At 37.4% G+C, this 23,371-nt stretch overlaps 1 protein-coding gene across 10 annotated transcripts in view; it reads right to left on the reverse strand.

Annotated features, from left to right (window-relative positions):
- Positions 1–18,693, reverse strand: part of CBLB (Cbl proto-oncogene B) — a 214,463-nt gene extending 195,770 nt beyond the window's left edge. For 3 of the 10 annotated variants that reach the window (XM_063661588.1, XM_063661585.1, XM_054484025.2), the window contains exons 1-3: positions 18,614–18,672; positions 16,676–16,857; positions 2,733–2,983 (exon numbers count right to left, since the gene is read on the reverse strand). In XM_063661588.1, the coding sequence (XP_063517658.1) occupies positions 2,733–2,983; positions 16,676–16,857; positions 18,614–18,665 (485 nt within the window). In that variant the 5' untranslated portion in view covers positions 18,666–18,672. Of the gene's footprint in view, positions 1–2,732; positions 2,984–16,675; positions 16,858–18,017; positions 18,429–18,613 lie in introns of those variants that run through there. The other 7 variants (XM_063661589.1, XM_063661587.1, XM_054484015.2 and 4 more) reach the window with 5 other exon arrangements.
- Between the last annotated feature and the right edge of the window lie 4,678 nt (positions 18,694–23,371).

Genomic DNA, 23,371 nt, shown 5'->3' on the forward strand with positions numbered 1-23,371 from the left:
CTGATGTCAATTCAGTCTTTGCCAGCCTAGTTCGGTTTCTCACTTAAGTCAAAATACACAGATGGAAGTTACATCTCCCACCCACATCTACCACATCCGCAGATTCAATCAAACTATGTCTTTAAAACACTTGTCTCCAATACCAAACTCTGGTGTGGATATGGAGCACCAAGAACTGTCATTCGTTGCTGGTGGGAATGAAAAAGGGTAGAGCCACTTTGGAACCAGTCAAGGAGTTTCTTACAAACTTTCTTCAAAGTTTCTTATGTGCTTTCTAAACTTATGCATACCCTGAAAATCTAGCAATCTTGCTAGGTATTTTACCCAAATGAGTTAAAAGCCTAAATCCACATGAATACCTACATACAAATATTTATTGCAACTTTATACATGATTACCCAAAAAATGGAAGCAACCGAGATGTACTTCAAGGTGTGAGTGAAAAACCAAACTGTGGTACAACCACACAATGCAGTATTATTCAGTGGCATAAAGAAATGAGCTACCAAGTTATGAAAAGACATGGAGGAACCTAAAATGCAAATTGTTAGGTGAAAGAAGCCAATCTGAAAAAGTTATATATTGTGTGAGTCCAACTATGTAACACTGTGGAGAAGGCAAAACTGCACAGACAGTAAAAAGATCAGCGGTTGCCATGGGTTCGGGGGGGAAGTGAGACAGTAAGTACATCACGGGGCATTTTTAGGACAGTGAAACAATTCTATATAACACTGTAATGGTGGATACATTACATTATGCATTTATGGAGCACAGAACAGCACAACACAAAAAGTGGACCCTTATGTAAACTCTAGGCTTTAGTTAATAATAATTTATCAACTATAACACACCACACCAATGCAAGATGTGAATAGGAGAAACTGCTTGGGCAGAGGAGATTTATGGGAACTGTAATTTCTGAATAATTTTCCTGTAAACCTAAAATGACTCTGAAAATAAAGTCTATTAAAACATTGAGAATACTGTCTCATGAACTAGCTACTGTCATAAGTAAATTCACATAAAGCTATTAATGTTAAAAGCAAATACAGTCATGAACCCCGTAATGACATTTCAGTCAAGGACATTTCAGTTAATGACAGACTGCATTTACGTTAGTGCTTTCATAAGATTATAATGGAACTGAAAAATTCCTATCACCTAGTGATGTCATAGTCATCACAAGGTCATAGTGCAACATATTACATGTTTGTGGTGATGCTGGTGTAAACAAATCTACTGTGCCGCCAGTCACATAAAAGCATAGCACATACAATTATGCATAACACGTAATACTTGATAATGATATTATAATAAGTGACTATATTACTAGTTGATGTATTTACTATACTATAAACTTTTTAACATTATTTTATAGGGTATTCCTTCTACTTATTAAAAAATAGCTAACAGTAAAACGGCCTCAGGCAGGCCCTTCAGGAGGTATTCCTGAAGGCACTGTTATCACAGATGATAGCTCCATGCATGTTATTGCTCCATGCTAAAATGCAAATTGTTAGGTGAAAGAAGCCAATCTGAAAAAGTTACATATTGTGTGACCTTCCAGTGGAATAAGATGTGGAGGTGGAAGACAATAATATTGATGATCCTGACACTGTGCAGTCCTAGGCTAATGTGTGTGTTTGTGTCTTAGTTTTTAACAAAAAAGTTTATAAAATTTTTTTTAAAAACTTAATTTTTTAAACATTTTTTAAAGCTTATAGGATAATATAGAAAGAAAATATTTTTGTTAAGCTAATTGTTAATACCAGAGTCAAAAAGTTAAAAAAATTTTAAAGTTTATAAAGTTTAAATGTGACAGTAGGCTGTTCATATTGGAAAAGAAATGTTTTTTATAAATTTAGTGTAGCCTAAGTGTACAGTGTTTCTGAAGTCTGCAGTAGTGTACAGTAACAGTCCTAGGCCTTCACATTCACTCACCGTTCACTCACTCACTTTCAGAGCAACTTCCAGTCTGGCAAGCTCCATGCACGGTATACAGGTTATTACAGGTTATCCATTTTTATCTTTTATACAGTACTTTTTTTTTTTTTTGAGACAGTTTCGCTCTTGTTGTCCACGCTGGAGTGCAATGGCGCGATCTCGGCTCACCACAACCTCCACCTCCTGGGTTCAAGCGATTCTCCTGCCTCAGCCTCCCGAGGAGCTGGGATTACAGGCATGTGCCACCACGCCGGGCTAATTTTGTATTTTTAGTAGAGACAGGGTTTCTCCATGTTGGTCAGGCTGGTCTCGAATTCCCGACCTCAAGTGATCCGCCCACCTCAGCCTCCCAAAGTGCTGGGATTATAGGCATGAGCCACCACGCCTGGCCTTTTATACAGTATTTTTACCATACCTTTTCAATGTTTAGGTATATTTAGATACACACATACTTACCATTGTGTTACAACTGCCCACAGTATTCAGTACAGTAACATACTGTATAGATTTGCAGCCTAGGAGCAATAGGCTACATCATACAGCCTAGGTGTGCGGTAGGTAATACCATCTAGCTCTGTGTAAGTACACTCTATCATGTCCACACAACAATGAAATTGTCTAAAAATGCATTTCTTGTAAAGTATCCCCATCGTTAAATACCACATGACTATATACAAAGTGACTCACATCTACCCCAAAACAATTACATGGTGACGTTTAGGTTAACTATTAAGTAAAAAGCAACATAAATGACCTTTACGCCAAAACATCTGAAATATTCTTCTTACCTGTCCTGTGACTGTTCTTCATACATTCTCTCCTTGCCTTCTTTAAAGAGTCTTATTGCCCGTTTTGACTTTTTCATAAGGCTATCAATGTAGATTTTAAAGTACTCATTCTCACTGAGTTGGGCAAGTTTCTGGTTGTCATCATATTTACTCAATATAAGTCGTAAATGCTGATATGTATCAGGCAAAATATCAAGTATATATGGTGGGCTATTTTTCAACTGAAGTTTGGGATTTTGGCACAGTCTTACCTAAAAACAAAGATAAAAATAAAATAAATCATAATATTTTATTTCACAGAAAAATTAAAAAGTTATAGAACCATGTCCTATTTCTTCATTTTTCCATAATATAAATTATGATCTTAACTTACTATCTCCAATTTATTAACTGATAGTCACATTTGTCATAATATAAATAAATCCTATTCTGTTCTCCTACCATTCAATCTTTTCTATATCATATCCTTATTCTGAACCTCTAAAGTTTAATTCTAAGATACCTCATTGTGCATAGCTTAAAAGAACTCCAGTATGCTAATCACTGTATATCACTGATAGTCTTTTTTTTAATAAAAATGAGGAAATGGGCCTTTTCTGTTGACAACTAATGTCTCACATTTATATGTTATTTTACTACATTGAATTCCCAGCTGTTGCTGTCTCATAGTTTGTTAATTAGCGTTTTGGTGTACTGTTCCTGAACCCCGAGGACAATAAAACAAAGAGGTGCAATTTGAATAACTGAGTTATTAAGTAGTAAATGTGTGTCAGGTCAGAACCAGTCTTTTCCACCTCCCCATACTGTCTACCACGCCTATAAACATGTGGCATATAACGGTCAGTCATCCCATCACAGGTGCCGCCCAACCACTGGAGCGTTCAGGGGCTGCCTGCAGAACTGAAAGTACCTTCTGCCGGTCAGAGAAGGTAGTAATCCAACTAATGTATTCACTTCTACATGTTCATGTGATTTAGCCAAGAGTAAGTTAGTCCACCACATTCTTATCCCTCCAGAAAGGGCATAATGAACTCTTCACATAAATAACTTTCAAATGAAATCATTGAGAATTGCACAATAGCATTATATAGTGTAATGGGACAGCACTCTTACAAAAGGTTAAATGTTCACATAAAGATCATAAAGATACATGGCTCTCTTCTAAGGCCCTCGTTATATTTTTTTTTTTGTAAAATTGTCAAGAGTATATCTTATTTTATTTTATTTTTTTTTAAGACAGAGTCTCATTCTGTCACCCAGGCTGGAGTGTAGTGACACGATCTCAGCTCACTGCAACCTCTGCCGCCCGGGTTCAAGTGATTCTCCTGCCTCAGCCTCCCGAGTAGCTGGGATTACAGGTGCCTGCCACCGCACCTGGCTAATTTTTATATTTTTAGTAGAGACGGGATTTCACCATCTTTGTCAGGCTGGTCTCAAACTCCTGACCTCGTGATCCACCCGCCTCGGCCTCCCAAAGTGCTGGGATTACAGGTGTGAGCCACCGTACCTGGCCTAAGAGTATAATATCTTAAACATAATTGGCTAAAGCCTCCTGTTGGGTGGCACTGGAGTGGCTGTGGGTATTTTTGGAATCCGGCTAACGGAAATTTGAGTTGAAGATATATTTACTTTGGGTTTAGTGGAAGGTATATGTGAGGCATACAGTCACTACTGTAAAATGGTTTAATTACTGTCAGCAATTCCAATGAAACTGAAATAAGGCAGGCAAAGAAAGAATATACTATTAATATACGATCTCATTTTCATATGCAAAATCTTAAAAGAAAGAGTTAAGCAACAAAGAAACAGAGAGTAGAACAGTGGGTGGGCCCCAGGGATGGGGAGGGGAAGAAATGGAGAGAAGAAGGTCAAAGAGTACAAACTTGCACTTACGTAGGATAATTAAGACTGGAGATCTAATGTACAGCATGAGGCCTATAGCTACTAAGACTGTATTCTGAAAATTTGCTAAGAGAACAGAGTTTAAATGGTCTTACCACAAAAAGGTAATTACGGAAGGTGAAGGATATGTTAATTTATTTGATGTAGTAACCATTTCACTATGTGTATATATACCAAAGCATCATGTTATACACCTTAAATAAATACAATATTTTTAAAATCTGTAATAGAACTTTTTTTAAAAGATGGTTTTAGAAATACCTGAGGTGCCCACAATGCTGACTAGCCTACCATGGGAACAGTGAAATCCAATTCAAATCTGGCAATTTGAATGTGTTTCATGGCACCCAAAACTGGAAGTATATGTGGTAATGGAAGATAATCAAAGTATAAAATGTACAGAGCCAAAAACTAGTCTAGATTATTTCTCTAATCACTTGTAGATATACCGGCTTTTTAAAAATTATAGTGCTTTGTGGATTTTTCTCATTCCAAAAAAAATTCACTTTCATACACAATTTAATGTTTGTACTCTTGTATTCTTTATATTTAGAAAGATTCTTTCAAATTATATAAGTTTCAGGGGGCATAAAACATGGATCTGCCCCTGGGCACCCATAAAAGTGCCTGGGACAAATAAACAATTGAACTATAATAACTTCAAGCATAACAAACACAATAAATCAAGGGACCAACAAATTTAAAGAGTACTCTTATACACACTATCACGCTTACTTTCCTAAAGAAATTGGCCAGGCGCAGTGGCTCACACCTGTAATCCCAGCACCTTGGGAGGCCGAGGCAGGCAGATCATGAGGTCAGGAGTTCAAGACCAGCCTGGCCAACATGGTGAAACCCTGTCTCTACTAAAAATACAAAAATTAGCTGGGTGTGGTGGCAGGTGCCTGTAATCCCAGCTACTCAGGAGGCTGAGGCAGGAGAATCACTTGAACCCGGGAGGCAGAGGTTGCAGTGAGCTGAGATCACATCACTGCACTCAGCCTGGACAAGAAAGCAAGACTCCATCTCAAAAAAAAAAAAAAAAAAAAGAAAAGAAAAAGAAAAAAAAAGAAATCATTGGGGATCAGGGTTTTTTTCGGGGGGAGTAGATGGAGAGAAAAATCTGGCTCAAATTTCCAACCATCAGCCTCTAATTTATTTTTCACATTAACCCAGGGCATGATCTTATATTCTTCCTCTTTGTAAACAATGCCTTAAAGCAGAATTGTTGAGTATATAACCAACAAATTAATGGATTGGTTGACTGCTATTTTTTTTCACAAATAGTTTGATTGTATTATTTCCTTTATTTTTACAATTGAACTCTAAAGTATCAAGTATTCAAATTGATAACCCAAAGGTATAGGCTTAGTTAAAAAGTAATAATTTTATTTTTATCTCCAAGAAAGTCCTTGGAAAGGTAAGATGTCATCTCATTTACTAAATAACAGCAAATCTTTACAAAGTATAGTGAAAAGGGCTGACAGAGCTTTTTTTACCCCCTTTTTAATATGTGATACATTAGTATAATGAGTTCATTTTGCCCTAAAGATTAAGTCCCAAATATGTCAATTATTTAACAAATCCTGCTTGAAAAAGAATATGGTTTTTAAATTATTTAAACCAAAAATACTATCACAAGTATACATAAATACCAAGAATATTGCCACCAACATTCTACAGCAGATAGTTTAATTTCAGCAACGTAAAACTTGGTGTAACATGTCACAGACTGATACATTATTTTCTTCTAGTTTGGGGACCAGGCAGCTTCAAATTCATTTTCTCTACTAGAGAACTTTTTAATTGATACATACAAAATTTCTGTCAGGTATTTTTTTCCAGACATTCCACATAAATATTCTTTGACAGAAACGTTTACGTTTTACAAATATTTAATTCACTATTCTTTATCTGAAATTTTTTCTCATTTGCTTTATTTAAAACTGTAACTCCATGTGGGAATTTATTGCTTTATCAGGTGGAAATTCTTTAAACTACTATATGCCAGGTACTGAGCTTAGTGCTAGGAAATTATAGATGACTAGAATATACTTCCTGATTCAAAGATATGCAAAGAGTCTGGCAGAAGAGACGTAGTTCTCTATAATTAACTTAAGAGCAATGTAATTCTTGCTCTAAGGGATCTTAGTAAAGATTCCACCCAATCCATTCATTTCCAGATTTTAAAAAACTAAGAACTAAAAAGATTAAGGGACCATTAAAATATCATTAATCCAATACAAGAGCTTGTATCTTCTGAATCTTGGGCTGATCTTTCTAACTATATCACAATTTAATTAAAATTAAGCATATAATTAATGATCCCTGCTAAACTCATTTACATTTTTATTTTATTCCATTTGCAAATTTACACAAACTTCAGGACCCATTTGTCAATTCAACAAACATTTATGTGGCAGGCATTGTTTCAGGCTCTAGGGAACACAGAAAGGAATAAATCACACACCTGCCCTCAAGCAGCTGTCTAGTGGGAAATATTGGTGGCTTAGGAAAAGAACTACAGAATTTAGTGCTATGATGGAGGCAAGTACAAACTGCTACAGGAGAAAAGCAGCAGCTCACTCATCTCGACATAAGAGTGTCAGGAAATACATACTTAAATTTGCCAAAAGGAGTATTCTAGGCAAAGGAGTGTGCTAAGGCTTAAGAGACACCAGAGAGCAAGCCTGTTAACAGAGGAGTAAATGCAGTTATTCTAAAAGGTCAGAGCATAGGAAGGAAGGCTGTGAGTGAGTAGTACGAGAGATCTGAAATAGGCCAGAGTCAGCTCATCAAGGCCCTGTAGGCTAAACTGTTTTCTAAATTTGCACTTGGGAAAGTGCAACATACAATGCTGAACTACTGTATGCCACTGAGTGCGCAGTTCATCAGTTGGACTACTATTAAACCCTGTGATTTATGACAGCTTCTGCCAAAAATGAATAACCCTACATCAGGACTATGACTTCTAAGCAGGTCAAATTCAATTCCATTCAATAAATATTTATTGAATACCTGCTATGTGCACGGAGCTGCAAAAGCCAGGAAAGAAAAATTGCTTTTCTAAAAGCAGTATATTAGAGAGAAAATCAAGCTCACCACCAGGGTCAAGTTCAGATTCAAATGGTTACACCTCTTCTAGAAATACCTAAATTGCTTCCTAGAATGAAGCTTGGTACTAACACAGAAGAGCTTTGGTAAAGAACAAATCTGTAGTCACATTATAAAATGATGAACTTTTTAGGGCACCGATTCGATAGCAATATTGCTCTTTTCTGTTGAACTAAAAGGCAAAACATTTATTATTGGAATTAGGCTGAAAATTCCACTATAGCCATTGACTCAAAAAATTTGGAAATTACCAAGACCAACTCCTTTTGACGTGTCAATACTGAAATACAGAACTAGAACGTAACTAAGGTTACTGCTCAGAACCCTGATAGCTGGACTTGAGAATCATGAACTGTCTCCCTACCAATATACAACTGAGTTTTATATTTGCTTAAATGTATTAGAAATATTTAAGGAGACTCTCTGTGTACATGCATTGTTTCACATGAATAAAAATATATTATTAATATATTGGCTATGCATTCCAATACATAAATATGTATTTATATACATATATTCAACCATATCAAAGCAAAAGCACAAATACAAAAACAGGATTTACTAATGCTATAAGAATTTTCAAAGTCATTACTTATTCTTGGAATAATCTTGCATTTAAAGTTTTCTGATTGCGCCTTAATTAAAACTTCCAGCCAAAAGGTAATAAAAATGTATTAGATCAGACAGCACATTCCTTGCAAACAAGGTTCAAACCAGCCTGTGAAACATAGGAAAGAACTTTTACCAAATAAAATGAAAATTTCAACAGTAAGGAATTGTGCCTATACTATAAGACTTTCATTACAAAGCACACCTCACTTCATGGAGCATTCAGTTATATTGAATCAAGTCATATACTCTCAACTGAACTGCTTCATTCTTAAAAACAATATAGAAAGCCCTGGGCCAGGCGCGGTGGCTCACGCCTGTAATCCCAGCACTTTGGGAGGCCGAGGCGAGCGGATCACGAGGTCAGGAGGTCGAGAACATCTTGGCTAACACGGTGAAACCCTGTTTCTACTAAAAATACAAAAACAAAATTAACAGGGTGTGGTGGCAGGCGCCTGTAGTCCCAGGTACTTGGGAGGCTGAGGCAGGAGAATGGCATGAACCCAGGAGACGGAGCTTGCAGTGAGCTGAGATAGTGCCACTGCACTCCCAACCTGGGCGAAAGAGTGAGACTCCGTCTCAAAAAAAAAAAAAAAAAAAAAAGAAAGCCCTGTCCTCCTCCTATAAATGTTAGAAGAGGTCTCTTATTACAGTTACCTAAAAGTATATATATCTTTATAATAACAGGTACCGAAGAGTTCTTTGGGTTCTTTCCATTTTAATGCCGCAAATAATTACTAAATATAAAAATTATAAAAATGTATTTTACTAAGTATAGAAATGTAAAGTGTAAAAAAGTATAAAAAATATACTTTTTTAATAGAATATTAATTAGGCAAAAGAAAGTTGGCATATAAAATTGATCATGAGTCCAGCACAGCTGAATTTAGAGAAAATTACCAAGACCTTTATGGTTTTCCACGAAGATGTCCTCAGAAGATTGACATTAAGAAGCACCATTAAAAAACTGACTAGTTGTAACTCAAATATCAATTGTGTATTCTGTTCACTCTCCTTCTTCCAAATGAGAATGGAACTTCCTTGAAGGTGAAGAACAGTCTTTCTCATTGGTCTCTCTCTATCACCTAATATGGAACTTTGCATATAGTAGATGTGCAACAAATATTTGATGGCAGAAAGGAGGAAGAGGAGGAGGAAGCAAACAAAGTAAAGAACCTCTCAGGAAAATTATATTACAAATAAGATATCCACAACTATATTGAATAAAGCTGCCTAAAAATGAGTACAAAATTTGGAGAAGAATTTGATAATATCAAATATGGGAGTGGAGGAGGGGAAATGCCCTTTCGATTTACTTCTTTTGGAAAAAGGAAGCATCATATTATTCCATGGAGCAGTGTGCTTGACTCTTCACACTGTGAACACAGACATTAGAATCAGGCAAACCTAGGATCTGGCCCTAACATTTACTAGCTTTACAACCTTGGGCAGGGTTCTTCTTCGGGAAACCTCTTAGGATACTATAATTCTTACAAGAGGAAATGTAAAGTGCTATGCACTGTGTCCAGAACATAGTTAGCCCTATCTCCTTCTTAATATTTCTTCTCCCTTCCATATTTTACATTCCATCACAAGGCAAAATCCCTGCAGATTTTGCAAAGGTATGAAAATTAGACCAAGGGCACTGAACAGTTTGTTGAGGATCATGATTTTTAGAAGTTCTTTTAGCTCATAAAGTTACTCATGCTGCCTAAAACTCTGAAAAAGCCTGGAATGTTCTGTGCAGAAAAGCAGGAAATAAGGCTAAGCCCAGGTCAGTGTTCCTGTCAGCTGACACGGAATCCTCTGGTTTCTTCAAACCCAAGAGGCTCTCAGGAAAAGACGTAGGGCTTTAATATTTTTTTAAATCTTTTAACAGGTAGAATATTATAACTATTAATACTTTTTTATTGATACTGTAAGATAATATAAGCTCAACAATTATCTAAATGTAACTATGTTAAAAACCTATAAAATGTGTTGGATATTTTCAAAATGCGTCTTTCATTACTAGAAAAAAATTAGCAACCTACAAATACTTAAAAACAAAAAAACAAAAAACCTTAGTTAAGTTGTAATAATATTATTAATATACGCCCAAGCAGAGTAGATAAAAATAGCACTGTGGCATCCTTTAAGTCACAGCAAGCGTATAATAAGGTGAACTTAATATTAAAGATGAGAATTGATTTCCATTTTAATTTTTTACTTATTTACCCACTTAATTGCTAGAAGACTAGTTAAAATATATATATTGCATATTTCATGATACAAAAATTAAAAACATGGTTTAAACATTATAAATATTATGCCTTTAATCACTTCCTGACAACCCAATATAAAATTTACAAATTCCCTCAAAACTTCTCTGTATATTCCCTTATTCCCTTGCTTTCCTCCTGTGTAAGTGGAAGTTACATTTATCCGCCAAGATTAACCCTTCTACTTGTTCCTAGTCTTTCCCTCCCACAGTTTAATCTAGAATGCTACTGCTTCAACTATTTCTTTTTCCCTTGCATCTTAGGCCATTCCCTAACTACATCCTTGCCCATCAATCTTTTTTTTTCCCACCAATCGTTGAACCTCTCCTATGGTGCGTGCACACATACATACACACACACACACACACACGCACAGAGAGTTATTTCAATGATGTTCAAATCCTCAAGCTAACAGAACTCCCTTCCTTTTCACTGTTGTTACAGTTCTAGAACAATTTTTAAATAATCCACATACTCATTTTAATCTCACCCCATCACATAAGTTAAACTGCTCTACAAAGGTCAATAATGGCCTCTAATCATACAATTCAATGACTTCTTAACTTTTCACCCTGTTTGGTTTTCTCCACTTGAATTTGAACTTAGTTTTATCAGAACTTCAGATTTTATCTTCTTTTTAAAGCTGTTTGTACCTAGGATATCATTATGGTTTAATTCTACCTTTCTCATCACTAATCTATGTAGGATTCTCTTTCCTTCTCTGGTATTTAATTACACCCCTCAAACTCCCCAAAATTCAATTATCTGACTTTTTCTCTGAATTGCTCCCTCTACTCTTCCTCCGAAATCTCCGGCAGTTCTATAGCTTGAAATGCTATCTCTATGAGAATATCTACCAAATATGTGTCTCTTGTTTCTACTTCTCTCTTGAACTGTACACTTAATTTTCTGACTTTAAATGAAATTCACTCTGGTATGGTGAACTTAGCATGGCCAAAAACTAACCCCACACTTCCTCTTTTCCTTCTTCTGTTCCTTACCTCATTAAGTGCATCACTGCCTTCGGAGTCAACTAGCCTGAAAACCTCAAGAGTCACTTTCACTGCACCTTCTCTTTCATCCTCTAATTCTAAGGGGTCACCAAGACCTGTAGATTTTGCCTCCAAAATGCCTCCCACATCTGAACCAACACTTGCTACACCTACTTCCAATTATCTAGGACAGCATTTCATTATTTCTTGCCCAGACTGTTTTAATTCCTCTTGATCATTACGCTTACTTTCAGTTTTTTTCTCTTAATCCAAGCTTTACAGAGTCAAGTAAGTATTCTATCAAAGCACAGCCCTGATGTTTTCCCTCCCTGATTAAGAGCCTTCAATGGTTTTCTACCAAATAAATTAAGACAAAATTATTTGACAAAAGCAATCAAAACCTCTATCATCTTACCCTAACTTCCCCTCTCTTACTCAACAATCTATCATTACTTCAACCTAATATGTCCTCCATCTCACTGGAATCCAACCCATGAGCTGGACAGTACCTCCTCCATGCTTCATTCTACACCAACTTTTCACCCTTAGCAAGCAATGGTTCACCTCTGCCACATGCTACATCTCAGCACTTTATTTATACTACCTTAAAGCACTTACTACATTTTACTCTATGGCATAGCTATTTGGAAATGATTGTCTTTCCATAGTTGAGATTTGATAAATGAATGATGAAATCAACAGACAGCACATAAAGCACCTTTTAAAAAGAAGAAAGAAATAGATTTAAAATCTGAATGCTAAAAATTTTGTAATATTTAAAAGACTACTAACTGATTAAGGCCTGCATTATATGAATGCCTTATATCACAGGGATAAACCAAGGTAAGTCTCCATAGGATTCCTTTAAATCTTTTACTTTATTGATAGCTTTTCTTAGAAGTCATGTACCAAACTTTGATATCACTTCATTTACCACAACACAAACTCAAAACTGAACTGAGTACTAAACAAAACTGTCCAGACAATTTGTTATTATCCCCTAACTAAGTCTACTACGACCCATGATTCTGCTAAGGTGGAACAACTTCAGTGAGGAAAAGGAAATATGTCAAGAAGTATAATTCAAATGAATGATATCCCTTGTTTTAAGGCTCTAGGAATATAAGAGTCTCCAACTTAGTAAACACAAACAACAGGCATCTAAAACCTGTTTTACTCCACATGGAATATCTTTCAGAGATATGAGGAACTCAGCTTAGAAAAGAAAGTTGACTTGTATTCTTTAAAATATTTATATATAATCCAAGCATCCTTAATTGACAAACTTTAAAATATATTATGATCACAATTAAATTAAAAGGAGTATGAATTATATTTCAAGCTTGAAAAATGTACTAAATAGACTGAGGGAAAAAGGCAGGAAAAGCCTACTGGGCATCATCACTTCCTAAATGCTTTTTAAATTCTTTCTGTAATGTAATTTAAAATAAATGACAAGGACAGCAAGACAAAAATTTGAGGCAGGTACTCAGCGTGCTTTGCTCTTTAGCATCAATTAATTATTTTCTAATTTCCTAAGCATCCCTGTATGCTCAGTACATTTAGTATCTATTAGATGGAAAATTGTTTCTTCTATTTTCCATCACCTGGCTAAGATTCTTGTGAAAACCATGCTCAGGAACCTCACATTAATAAATTATCATTCCAACCATACTGATTAGTAATCATTTCCTTACTCTCACCTCAGCATTTCCAACAAGAACACAATAATGCTGTTCCTAAAAGGCAATGGCCAGCAAAATCCAGACAGAAAACTGTCTGAACACTGGCCAGAAAAACAAGGAGGATGTTCTCTACTCTGTTCCCATTGTACTTTGGGTTTGTAATACAGCCCTTTCCATACTACATGGCAATTATCCATTTATGTGTTTGGCTCTGATACTGTTCTCTGAGTTCCCTGACAGGTCAAAGGCGGGACTATGTCTTGTCTAGCTTCATATCCCCAGTAACAAGCACTCAGTGGAAACACAGTAGGCCCTCAAAAAATGTTTATTAAGTGTTTAAGAAACCTTGTCTCTTGAGTAGCTTCAGAACAGACTCCACATTTCATTCTGGCGCACTTGAACCTAGATATGTATTCATGATTAATACTTCTATCACTGTATCAAATAAGCATCCACTGATGTGAGGGCTTTTGGGTCAGCTATCAAATTACACTGACACAGAGCTAAGGCCAGAAAATCTGAAATGGGATGTTTTGGGATATGCTACTATCTACTGTTCTTTTCCTCAAAAGATGGACTATGCTAACTCTGTGCTACTGATTTTCTGTTACAAAACACTCTACATCTTATAAGGAACACAACTGAGCAATTACGCTCCCCTATTCTCAGTGACCTTAGAGCAAAAGCCTGCCCTCTGCAAACAGAACATTAATTGGAAAGAATTTCAATTGACCATTTTAAATTCCAGAGGCCAAGAAATGGTAAAACTACATACTCACTAGATATTTCCCCTACAACCCAAGACTGCTTTATTATTCCCTGTAAAAATAGTTATTTTACTTTATTGGTAGCTGAAACTCACTGAAATTGAAGCTTGTGTTCATATTTATACTTCCAACATCTACCCTTACAAAGAGGCTTCATAAGAAAAAAATATTAACTATACACTTAACTATGCCTTTTACATACCTACCAATTAGACTTGAAAATTGCTATTTTCTGTTATTCACAAACTAAATTCATGCTATTGCAGTTATTTTTTTAAAAAGGTAATGTGTCAAGGGATTAACTTCAGAACTAATAATAAAGTTCCTGATGTAATCATCAGGACAATGTTGATATTATGAGCCACTTCCTTCACCACTAACAAATAAGAAAAGATAAACAAAAGAGGGGGATGTTTCTGTACTACACACTTATATACTGCCAATTAGTAATTATCAATGCCTTTCTATTTACTGTATCTTAGAGTAACAATAAACATACTGAATTCTTTCATAATAATTTATATGATTTCTCTCCACAAAGCCCCTGGGTACATTCACAAATGAACACAACCATTTTCATCTTTGACAAATAATGAAGATAAACAGGTAATGTACATTTGCCAACACCCTTACCCACATCCCACTAAGTAGAGACTCTTGATAATAGATTTCCTTGTTGAGTCAAGTTTCTCAATTGGAGAGACTAAACCTAAACCCACAGAAGGGTTAATAAAATAAACAATAGCAGATGTTTAACTATCAGATAACCATCTATTTTACCATAACTCATGATGAAATAATTAAAAGTGAATAAAACTTATGTTAACAACCAGTTACAGACCAAAATTGTGTACATCATTTTTAATGTTTCAAAAATAATGATTTTATAGTAACTATAGCTCACCACTTCCTTATATAAATCTTTTTGATTTGATGTGCTAACACTCACAAATGTACAAACACTGACCACTCAAAGATGGAGGGTGGGGGAAAAAGAACAGCCCCTTTATAGAATCTGAACCATTTGCTGTCCACTTATGTAGCAGGTAAGTTAGTGAAAAACCTTGAATTCCTTCTCTTACCCCAACTAATGATTTAGGCAGTGAGAGTGACCTTCAAATGCACACTCCTTAGCAAAGACAAGATAGGCAGCATTGTGCTTGACAAATATATGCAATTTTTCCAATTGAATAGTCCTTATTCTAAAGTATCCAATGCTAAAATCAAAACTGAACCCCAAGCAGCAAGTTGTAATATTCTGACACTATGACATCATTCTGTCTGGAGCACTTTAATATAACAATTTGAATAAACTGGCAGAAGCGTAAATAGGTCACACTGAAGCCCAAAACTAAGGCTATGTATCTGGCAAAAATATTCTGGCTCTGCATTTAGCACCATTGCCTGTAGAACGACAGGCCAGTCATTCATCTGTGTGTCCTTTCCATCAGAATAAATGAAAATAATGGAAATCTTGTCACATTCGTATATTGCTACTACTACTGATAGTGGCTTTTCTGGCCAATATTTACAGACAGGAGCAAATCAAAGCAAAGATGAATGTTACCACATGATTTCATGGATGCTTTGGCACATCCCTACAGAGAAATTTTTTTTTAAAACCTCCATTTCTTCAGTTATAAAGATACTGAGTCTTGCCTCAACTAAACTTATAATTAGCCCCAGGTATCTAAGAAATACAGTCATAATGTGTTACAAACATTTACTAATAAATCCAGGACAGTGCTACTGCTTCAAAAAGAAAGAATTATTAATTTTTGCAAAGCAGCAAGCTACATCTTAAATTTATTTTATAATCATACTTAGTAAAGTAGGATACTGACAGCTACAGTTTCTGAGTAAATCTCTGTAAGGTATTCAGATTGACTTCTCTGGATACTGACACCCATCTTGATTTCTTCTTGTGAAATTATAGTTTGTCTGAAAGCAACATGCAGAAACCACAGAGGTTTCTGATACTCTCAGCCTCACCACCCCCAACATAAATTTTCCTTTCACAATAAACAATGTGCCATCGAAAGGTTTCCTGTTTCAAAATGGAATAGTAGATGAAAGAAACTGTTAACTCTCCCATTAACAACCAAAAAAGTTTCTTAATGAAGATGAATTCTCAAAGATGAAAATGGAAACTCCCTCAACTACTGCTTCTTCACTTAAGAACTAATCTGTTTCTTTCCCCAGTAAATATTTTCAGTATCATACCAGATGATTGTCATGAGTGGTCAAAGACTTAAATAACCTGCTTGAACTCTTTTGTTATCTAAGAGCAACACAACCTCACAGAAGACAGAACAAACACTTCCAAGCATTCTATGGCCATACACCAACAAAAAGCAGCCAATGGTAAAACTTTACATACTGAGTCATGTAGAGGAACTCTGAACCTTAAAGAGTAGAAAGGATAAAAGGTTAAAAAAGTCTTTGAATCCAACTTTTCAAAACACACAGAGTTGAAGTAAGAAAATGATGAATGGAAATCAAAAGATTGTTGCCATAACAATGGTTGGTATTAATTAACAGTATAAATAAATCTGGAGAAACCACAGACAAAGTGAAAAGTGTTTCGCACAGGCAACGTCAGACAGAACTTACCACTTTGTCCATGAGCTTCCAAGTCTTCTCCACGGTCCTGCGATCTGCGGCAGCTTGCTTAGGGGGTCCAACTGCATCCTGAATAGCATCAATAATACCCAAAATTCGACCTTTTCGGGGATTTCCTCCTCGACCACCAGGGTTTCTGCCATTCGTTGAGTTTGCCATCTGGAAGTTTAGTTCTTTAAAAGGCAGATTTAAAAAAAGAAAAGTTAGTTGGTTTTGAAAATATTTACCCACCAGAAAACTAAAGAGACTAACTTGTACCCACTGCATCTTCCTCCATCAATTAGAGCAAAACCAAAAGTTCCAGATTCATCTTTATCAATAAGCTTGTGAATTTACACTTTCAATCTTTACACACAGTAGTTTTAGGAGCAGTGATCCTAGATTTGCTTTTACAATACTAAGAGTTAAAGATGCATCCTGCTCACGTTTCAAGCAGCTAAGGCTGAACTAATACCCAACTCATTTAAAAAAAAAAAAAAACAAATAAACAAAACTTAAACAGGCTTCCTCCACCTAGATAAAAACAGAATGTTCTTCCCCTCCTGCCTTAATTCCAATTCAAAATACTAGAACAACTGAAGCTCCTATCATACATTTTGGGAGCCTTACGCAGAAACTTTACTTTCACTCTGTTAGATTTCTCCAAGTTATATAAACATAAAGATTATCCTACACAAACAGCTCTGTTGTGTAGGACAGCTCTGTTGTCAACAAAGGCACAGGACATGTCCCACACTAAAACCACCAAGTACGGACACACGAACTCCTTTCTTTAAATCAACGCGGTGAGTCGTTATTCCCAAGAACCAAATGAAATAACACACAAATAGCCCATTTGAAAAGAGACGGAGAGAAAACTGACAACAGCGGCCACGGAAAGGAGTAGTTCACTTCTCTGGCTCCTCGCCTCTGCTCTCACCCAAAGCTTTGTTTCAGGACGCCTGTGTCCCTTCCCTGCTCAGGCCCCTTCCCGGCCCCTCGGGTCTGAGCTGCGGGAGGAAGGTGGACTGGGAGGGGACAAAGCGTCCCTCCCGTACCCGCAGCACCGTCCGTCTAGGGCGCAGGAGGGACACTGTGTGCTCGGCGCCTGGGTGGACGCGACTCCCGGCCGCCTGCTGCACTCCTCACCGCCGTCAGCCTGGACTCCCTCTCCCTCCTCCCCGGCCTGCGGGTTCTGGTCTTTAAATGCCCCACTTCAAACTGGACGGCGGCGGCAACGGCAGCTGAGAGCCAGGGCTGTCCCCTCTTCCTCCTTTGCCCGCGCCTGGCTACCCCCGGGCCCCCGAGCCGGCAAGAAGTGTGGAGCCTCCCCGGCGACCCCTTCCCTTCTTGCCTTTCGGCGCCGTAGCTGTCCAGAGACACGCGTGTGCGCGGGTCCCACTCCACACGCACGCAGCCCAGTGTGTGTGGGGAGCCCCGGCGGGGAGTGGGATCGCTGAGAACAGCTCGCTCCCGAAGAAGGAGCAACCCAGTGCGCAGGCCTCCGAGACGTGGAAACGCAACAATTACCGTCAAGACAAATCCACACCCGCTCTCCCCTCCCGCCCGACTCGGGGAGGCCGCGGGACGCCGCAGCAGCACTAGCAGGAGGAGGAGACCGCTCGCTGGACACCCCACCCCTGTGGCACACACAGGACCCAGGCTCGGGGCGGGGCGGGGGCGGGGCCGCGCGCCGCTGGGCCAATGCCGCGCAACCGCGCACTGCCCGACAGCGGGTGCAGCCAATGGGCGCGAGGCGCCCGTCCTCCTCGCGCTGCCGCCCCGTCCACGTCCTCCACAGTACACAATGGCCCCAGAGGAAGGCCCGCTCGCAGCACGTCAGACAGGAATTGGACTCGGAGAGAAATGAGGGGCCTGGACTCGCCCTGGAACGAAAGTGGAAACGGGAAAGGAAATGGACGAAGGGATGCAAGGCACGAAGGAGCTAACCAATAAGGGGTGGCAGGTGGGCGTGAGCGTCGGGACCGGGAGTCAAAGCCATCTGGGGCTGAAAGGCGGGACTTCCTGCTTCGCTTACCTTCCTAGTCTTTTGTTTCATAGCAACAGAGTAGTGGCTGGAAGGGTGTTGCTTCTCCGCTCTGGGCGGGTCCAACGCTGGAGAAATTCATCTCCCTAGGGCTGCCAAACCCTTCTACCCAGGACAGCAGCCAAACAGGTCTATGACGTTGCTTCTTGTTGGCTATCAAAAAGAGCAACAGCCACCGAGCTTCTAAAATGCAGAATAAATCTCACAGAGAGTAGGCTAGGGGTGACACCTGAATGCCAACTAAAACTTCCTAAGTTTCTGAGTTTCTCTTTTGCTGTTAGTTTTAGAGGGATTGTAGACCAAACATCAGGCTGATGAAAAAGCAAATAGTTGACAACGCTGGCCAGTCTCTCTGCTAATCATGCCAGAGCAATAAAAGTACCAGATAATGGGAATTGCTGATAAATACCTTTCACCTTTTTACTTAGTGCAAGTTTCTGCCTAAGTGACTGAGGAGGAGACAGCTATTGTGTTTTGTCGGAGTCACCTTTACATAGATTTCTATCCATTTAAAAACAACCTTACTGTAGCTGCCATTCTCTACCAGCATTGTTACCTCTTTCTGTGGCTTCATTCTTTGTGCTGTTAAAAAGGCCGACATCTGGCTAGTCTTTAAAGGAGAAAGCTACTGTGCTGGGACTTGCTTTCAGCAAGATCATAGGTTAAACAAATGCCCTCCATTTATTTCAGTTTACTTCAATCCCACCACTCATGCTACCAACAATTGCTCTGGACTTCATACTTTGGAACTTTCTTTCCACTACAGTTGATAGCGTTTATTACACTTTTCAGCTTGGACATCTCAGATGTTCTGATATTTTACGTTGGGTTTTTTGTTTTTGATTTTGTTTTTTCAAATCTTTCTCTAACCACGTAACCTGATAAAATGTTTCTCAATGGTTCTAACCACTTTCTAGCAAATAAGAATTTTAATCCTGTAATTATTACTATGAAGGATCTTGAGTTGTCCTTTACAGCCTTGAATTTACATGGTTAAGATTTTAATTTGATGAAAACAAAAAAAAATGTGCCTTTGCAACCAGTCAGGTGATAAAGTGTGATTCAGGAAGTAATTTTGTTTCCTTGACATTATTTCTGTGCCAGTAATTAAAAAGTAGTTCCTTGTTTTCACATTGCATTTATCTACAAAAGTGCTGGCCTCTGCATATCTCCTCCACCCATCCATTATCTCTTTTACTCATAGTCGTAGTAGCTACATTTACTATGGGGAGACTGTAAAAGAAAAAAACTGTGTTACCTTTAAAATAAATTTTAAAAGAATTAATGTGTAGAAGCATGTAGCAAAACAGTGGCTTAAGGGAACATTATAACTAAGTATATTACTTATATTCATATCTGGATAAATAAAAAATACCCAAAATACATGTTATAGCATGTGCCATTCCTTTTATATGGTGTTTTGCAACTGAAAGATATGACTTAATGAGAAAATGGCATTGCCTATGGTATCAAGCATATCATGTTGATATAAATTACAAGTTTTGAGGTGTATGGTTTGACATATTTTGAAATATATGTATGTGAGATATGGTAGCATCCCTCACCACTTATTTGCCATCTCACTTTCCTTGGTTCTAGTTACCTGTGGACAACCAGGGTTTGAAAATAGGTGAGTATAGTACAATAAGATATTTTGAGAGAGAGAAAAATACCGCATTTATATAACTTTTATTACAGCATATTGTTATTATTTTATTAATAGTTATTGTTATAAATCTCTTACTGTGACTACTTCATAAATTAAACTTATCATAGGTATGTATGTATTGGAATACTCATAGTATATATAGGGTTCAGTATTTTCTGAGATTTCAAGCATGCACTGTGGGTTTGAGCATATCCTGTGGATGAGGGGAACTGCTGTATGTACATACGTACACGTGTGTATGTGTGTGTGTGTGTGTGTGTGTGTAGTCAAGGAATTATAGCTTATCATCAACTAGCTATTTTATCAAGCAATCTGTAATCCAAGTTAAGTTCTGGTGTAACAGGGTTCCCAGTTGAGCTCAAACTCAGATTCAGAGTTTGGTTTTCTCTGATAAACTGATGGAGCAGTAGAAGTCCTCCCTGCCAATTATTAGAAAAAGTAAATGTGCACGGGGAATAAATAACTGCTGGGATAAAACTTCATACCCCGGGTGCCTCCAGTAGAGACATAAGAGATAAAGCACAATGAAAGATGCGTGCTTCAGGACTATAAATAAGAACACAAAGAAATGTTTCCATAAGAGACTTTAGGACATAAGCAGTAGTACTTCAAGCTGACAGAGTTGGCTAGAGAAATAGTCACCTCATTTCTATAGAACAAGTCAATCCCCAGTAGGGCGCAGTTTAAAGTGAATGCAGCATCAGTGTGGGAAATTGTAACCTAGAAAGAACATGTATATGGCCTTGTTACGGGACAGCAGTGTTCTACTGGAAGATCCTGACATGAGACAGAATGGTGGAGCTCCTACATGAAGGATCTTGTAAGCATGAGGGTGGCTAGTAAATGAGTAATATGAGCAAACCAGTCATAAGGACATGTGAGACCCTTCCCCCAGGTCTCCCAGAAAAGAGGGGGAGACTTTGTGGCAAGAATACTTAAGAAATTATGTAGAGACAGCTGTGAACCCGTGTAATTTGAGCATTACTGTTTGACATTAATATATGTACCAGTAGGCTGGTGCCATCTAGAAAAATGTGGCTTAAATTCCAGTCTGTAAACACAAGACATTAAGGAAAAAAAAAAAAGACAATTATTTGAGGAAAATATTTAGACTTTTGTCATTTGCTTTAATTTTTCTTTTCCTCTATTTTTTCCAAATTCACAACTGACCACTGTGATATTGGGCATGAATTGACTAAGTAACAAAGCCCCTCCATAACTTATGTAACCCATAATAGCTCAAAAATATTAATTGAATAAATGAATTGACTGTTTGAGAGTATTACATACAAAATATAATGCTGTTCCTGTTTCTGCACAATGGAGAATTCATTTAATTCACAATTCCAAGCAAGATTTTATTTTTACTGTTAAGTAGATTTACAGTGACCATCCTAACACAAAAACAGAATACCACAACAGAAATTTTTAATTTCTCATAGAGAACATGGACCCAAATCTCAGGTTAGAGAGAAATAAGAGCAATATGACCTCGTAATATTTGGGCATAACAAGTTGTTCTTTGTTACGTAAAATAGAGTTCCGTTCATCATTAACCCATGACATTTAATAGTTGGCATTGAGGGATGCTGATCCAGGGGCTCATCAGATATAACCAGACTCTGAGTCCTAGCTGGGGCTCAACTAGAATGCTAGCTTAACAACAACAATATTAACAACAAGAATAACAATGACTTAAATAAGATAAATCTCTCACACATAGAAAAAAGTCTGAAAGTAGGAATTACAGGTAGATATTGTGGCTCCACAATTTTCTCAAGGACCCAAGTTCCTATCTTTATTCTGTACCATCCTAGCCTTGCTTCCCACCTTCAGAATCACGTCATGTTCGAAGATGGCTGTTGGCTCTCCAGCCATCACTACTGATTTTCAGGCTAAAAGCTAAGAGGAAAGGCAGGAGGGCAAATGGACCTTCCATCTGAGTTAGTTTCCTTTGACCAATCTTCAGAGAACTCTCACAAGTATCTCTCTTAAACAACTCAAGGCCAGAATTTAGTCCCATAAACAGATTTAGCTGCAAAATCTGGAAGGCAATATGTTTTTTGTTATGGGAAGCAATATAAAAATTCTAGTTTGTTTCTAAAGAGAAAGGGATGAATAGATATTGTAGCAAGAAGCTGGCGAGTCCTACCACAGTAATGCTCTAAAAGTTAAATATATGATTAATAATTCACTTCTTGAAGGAAAAACTGAAGATCCCAATGCAAGTGGTGTAAGATAATGATAATTTTGTATAGTCAGTTAAAATCCAGAACAAGTATGTGCATGCACACACACACACTCACACACACACACACACGTAATCTTAACATCATTCCCTTAGCTATATTTATTAAAAGCTGTAACCATTTCTTTAGTGGGCAGAAACATGCATCTGCTATTACTAGACACATATATCCTTTAATGTCTATCATATGTAAGTATATATAGTAAATTATATACAATTCTCATTACAGCATGTGTGCTCAATAATCCTGAACAATCACTATCAGAGCATAGAATGGCAAAATTAAGCAAGAAACGTTCCTAATAGTTTTCCATCCTAAAGTTTACTTCAGATTAAACAGTTACATATCTGAAGAACAAATGAATGTCTTCACAATGACTTCTTTGTGATTTACTTTCCCAGACAGTTGATTCCCAAATTAATTCTTTTCCACACAATGATTTATTTGGTAGTTGTTCTTTGTAATAAAGAGGATTTATACCAAAGCATTAAATATTGCTACTTGTAAACTTGGAGTAAACCTACTATTTTGTCTCAGTTCTATATTTTTTTCATGCCCCTCTCACGTTTCCTGTGTTTCCCTAAGAAGCCATGATTCAAAAAAATATGGACAATTTTCTTTTCCCTCAAGATTTTTGTGAAGAATGTAAAGTTAGAATTTGTTATAACAGTGTCTCCACGGTCCCCATGCATTTTGATTAATACCAAATAAATACAACACTGAATTTTTATTTTTATTTTTTA

Source organism: Pongo pygmaeus, chromosome 2, assembly GCF_028885625.2.
Source record: "Pongo pygmaeus isolate AG05252 chromosome 2, NHGRI_mPonPyg2-v2.0_pri, whole genome shotgun sequence".
NCBI classification, from domain to species: Eukaryota; Metazoa; Chordata; class Mammalia; order Primates; family Hominidae; genus Pongo; species Pongo pygmaeus.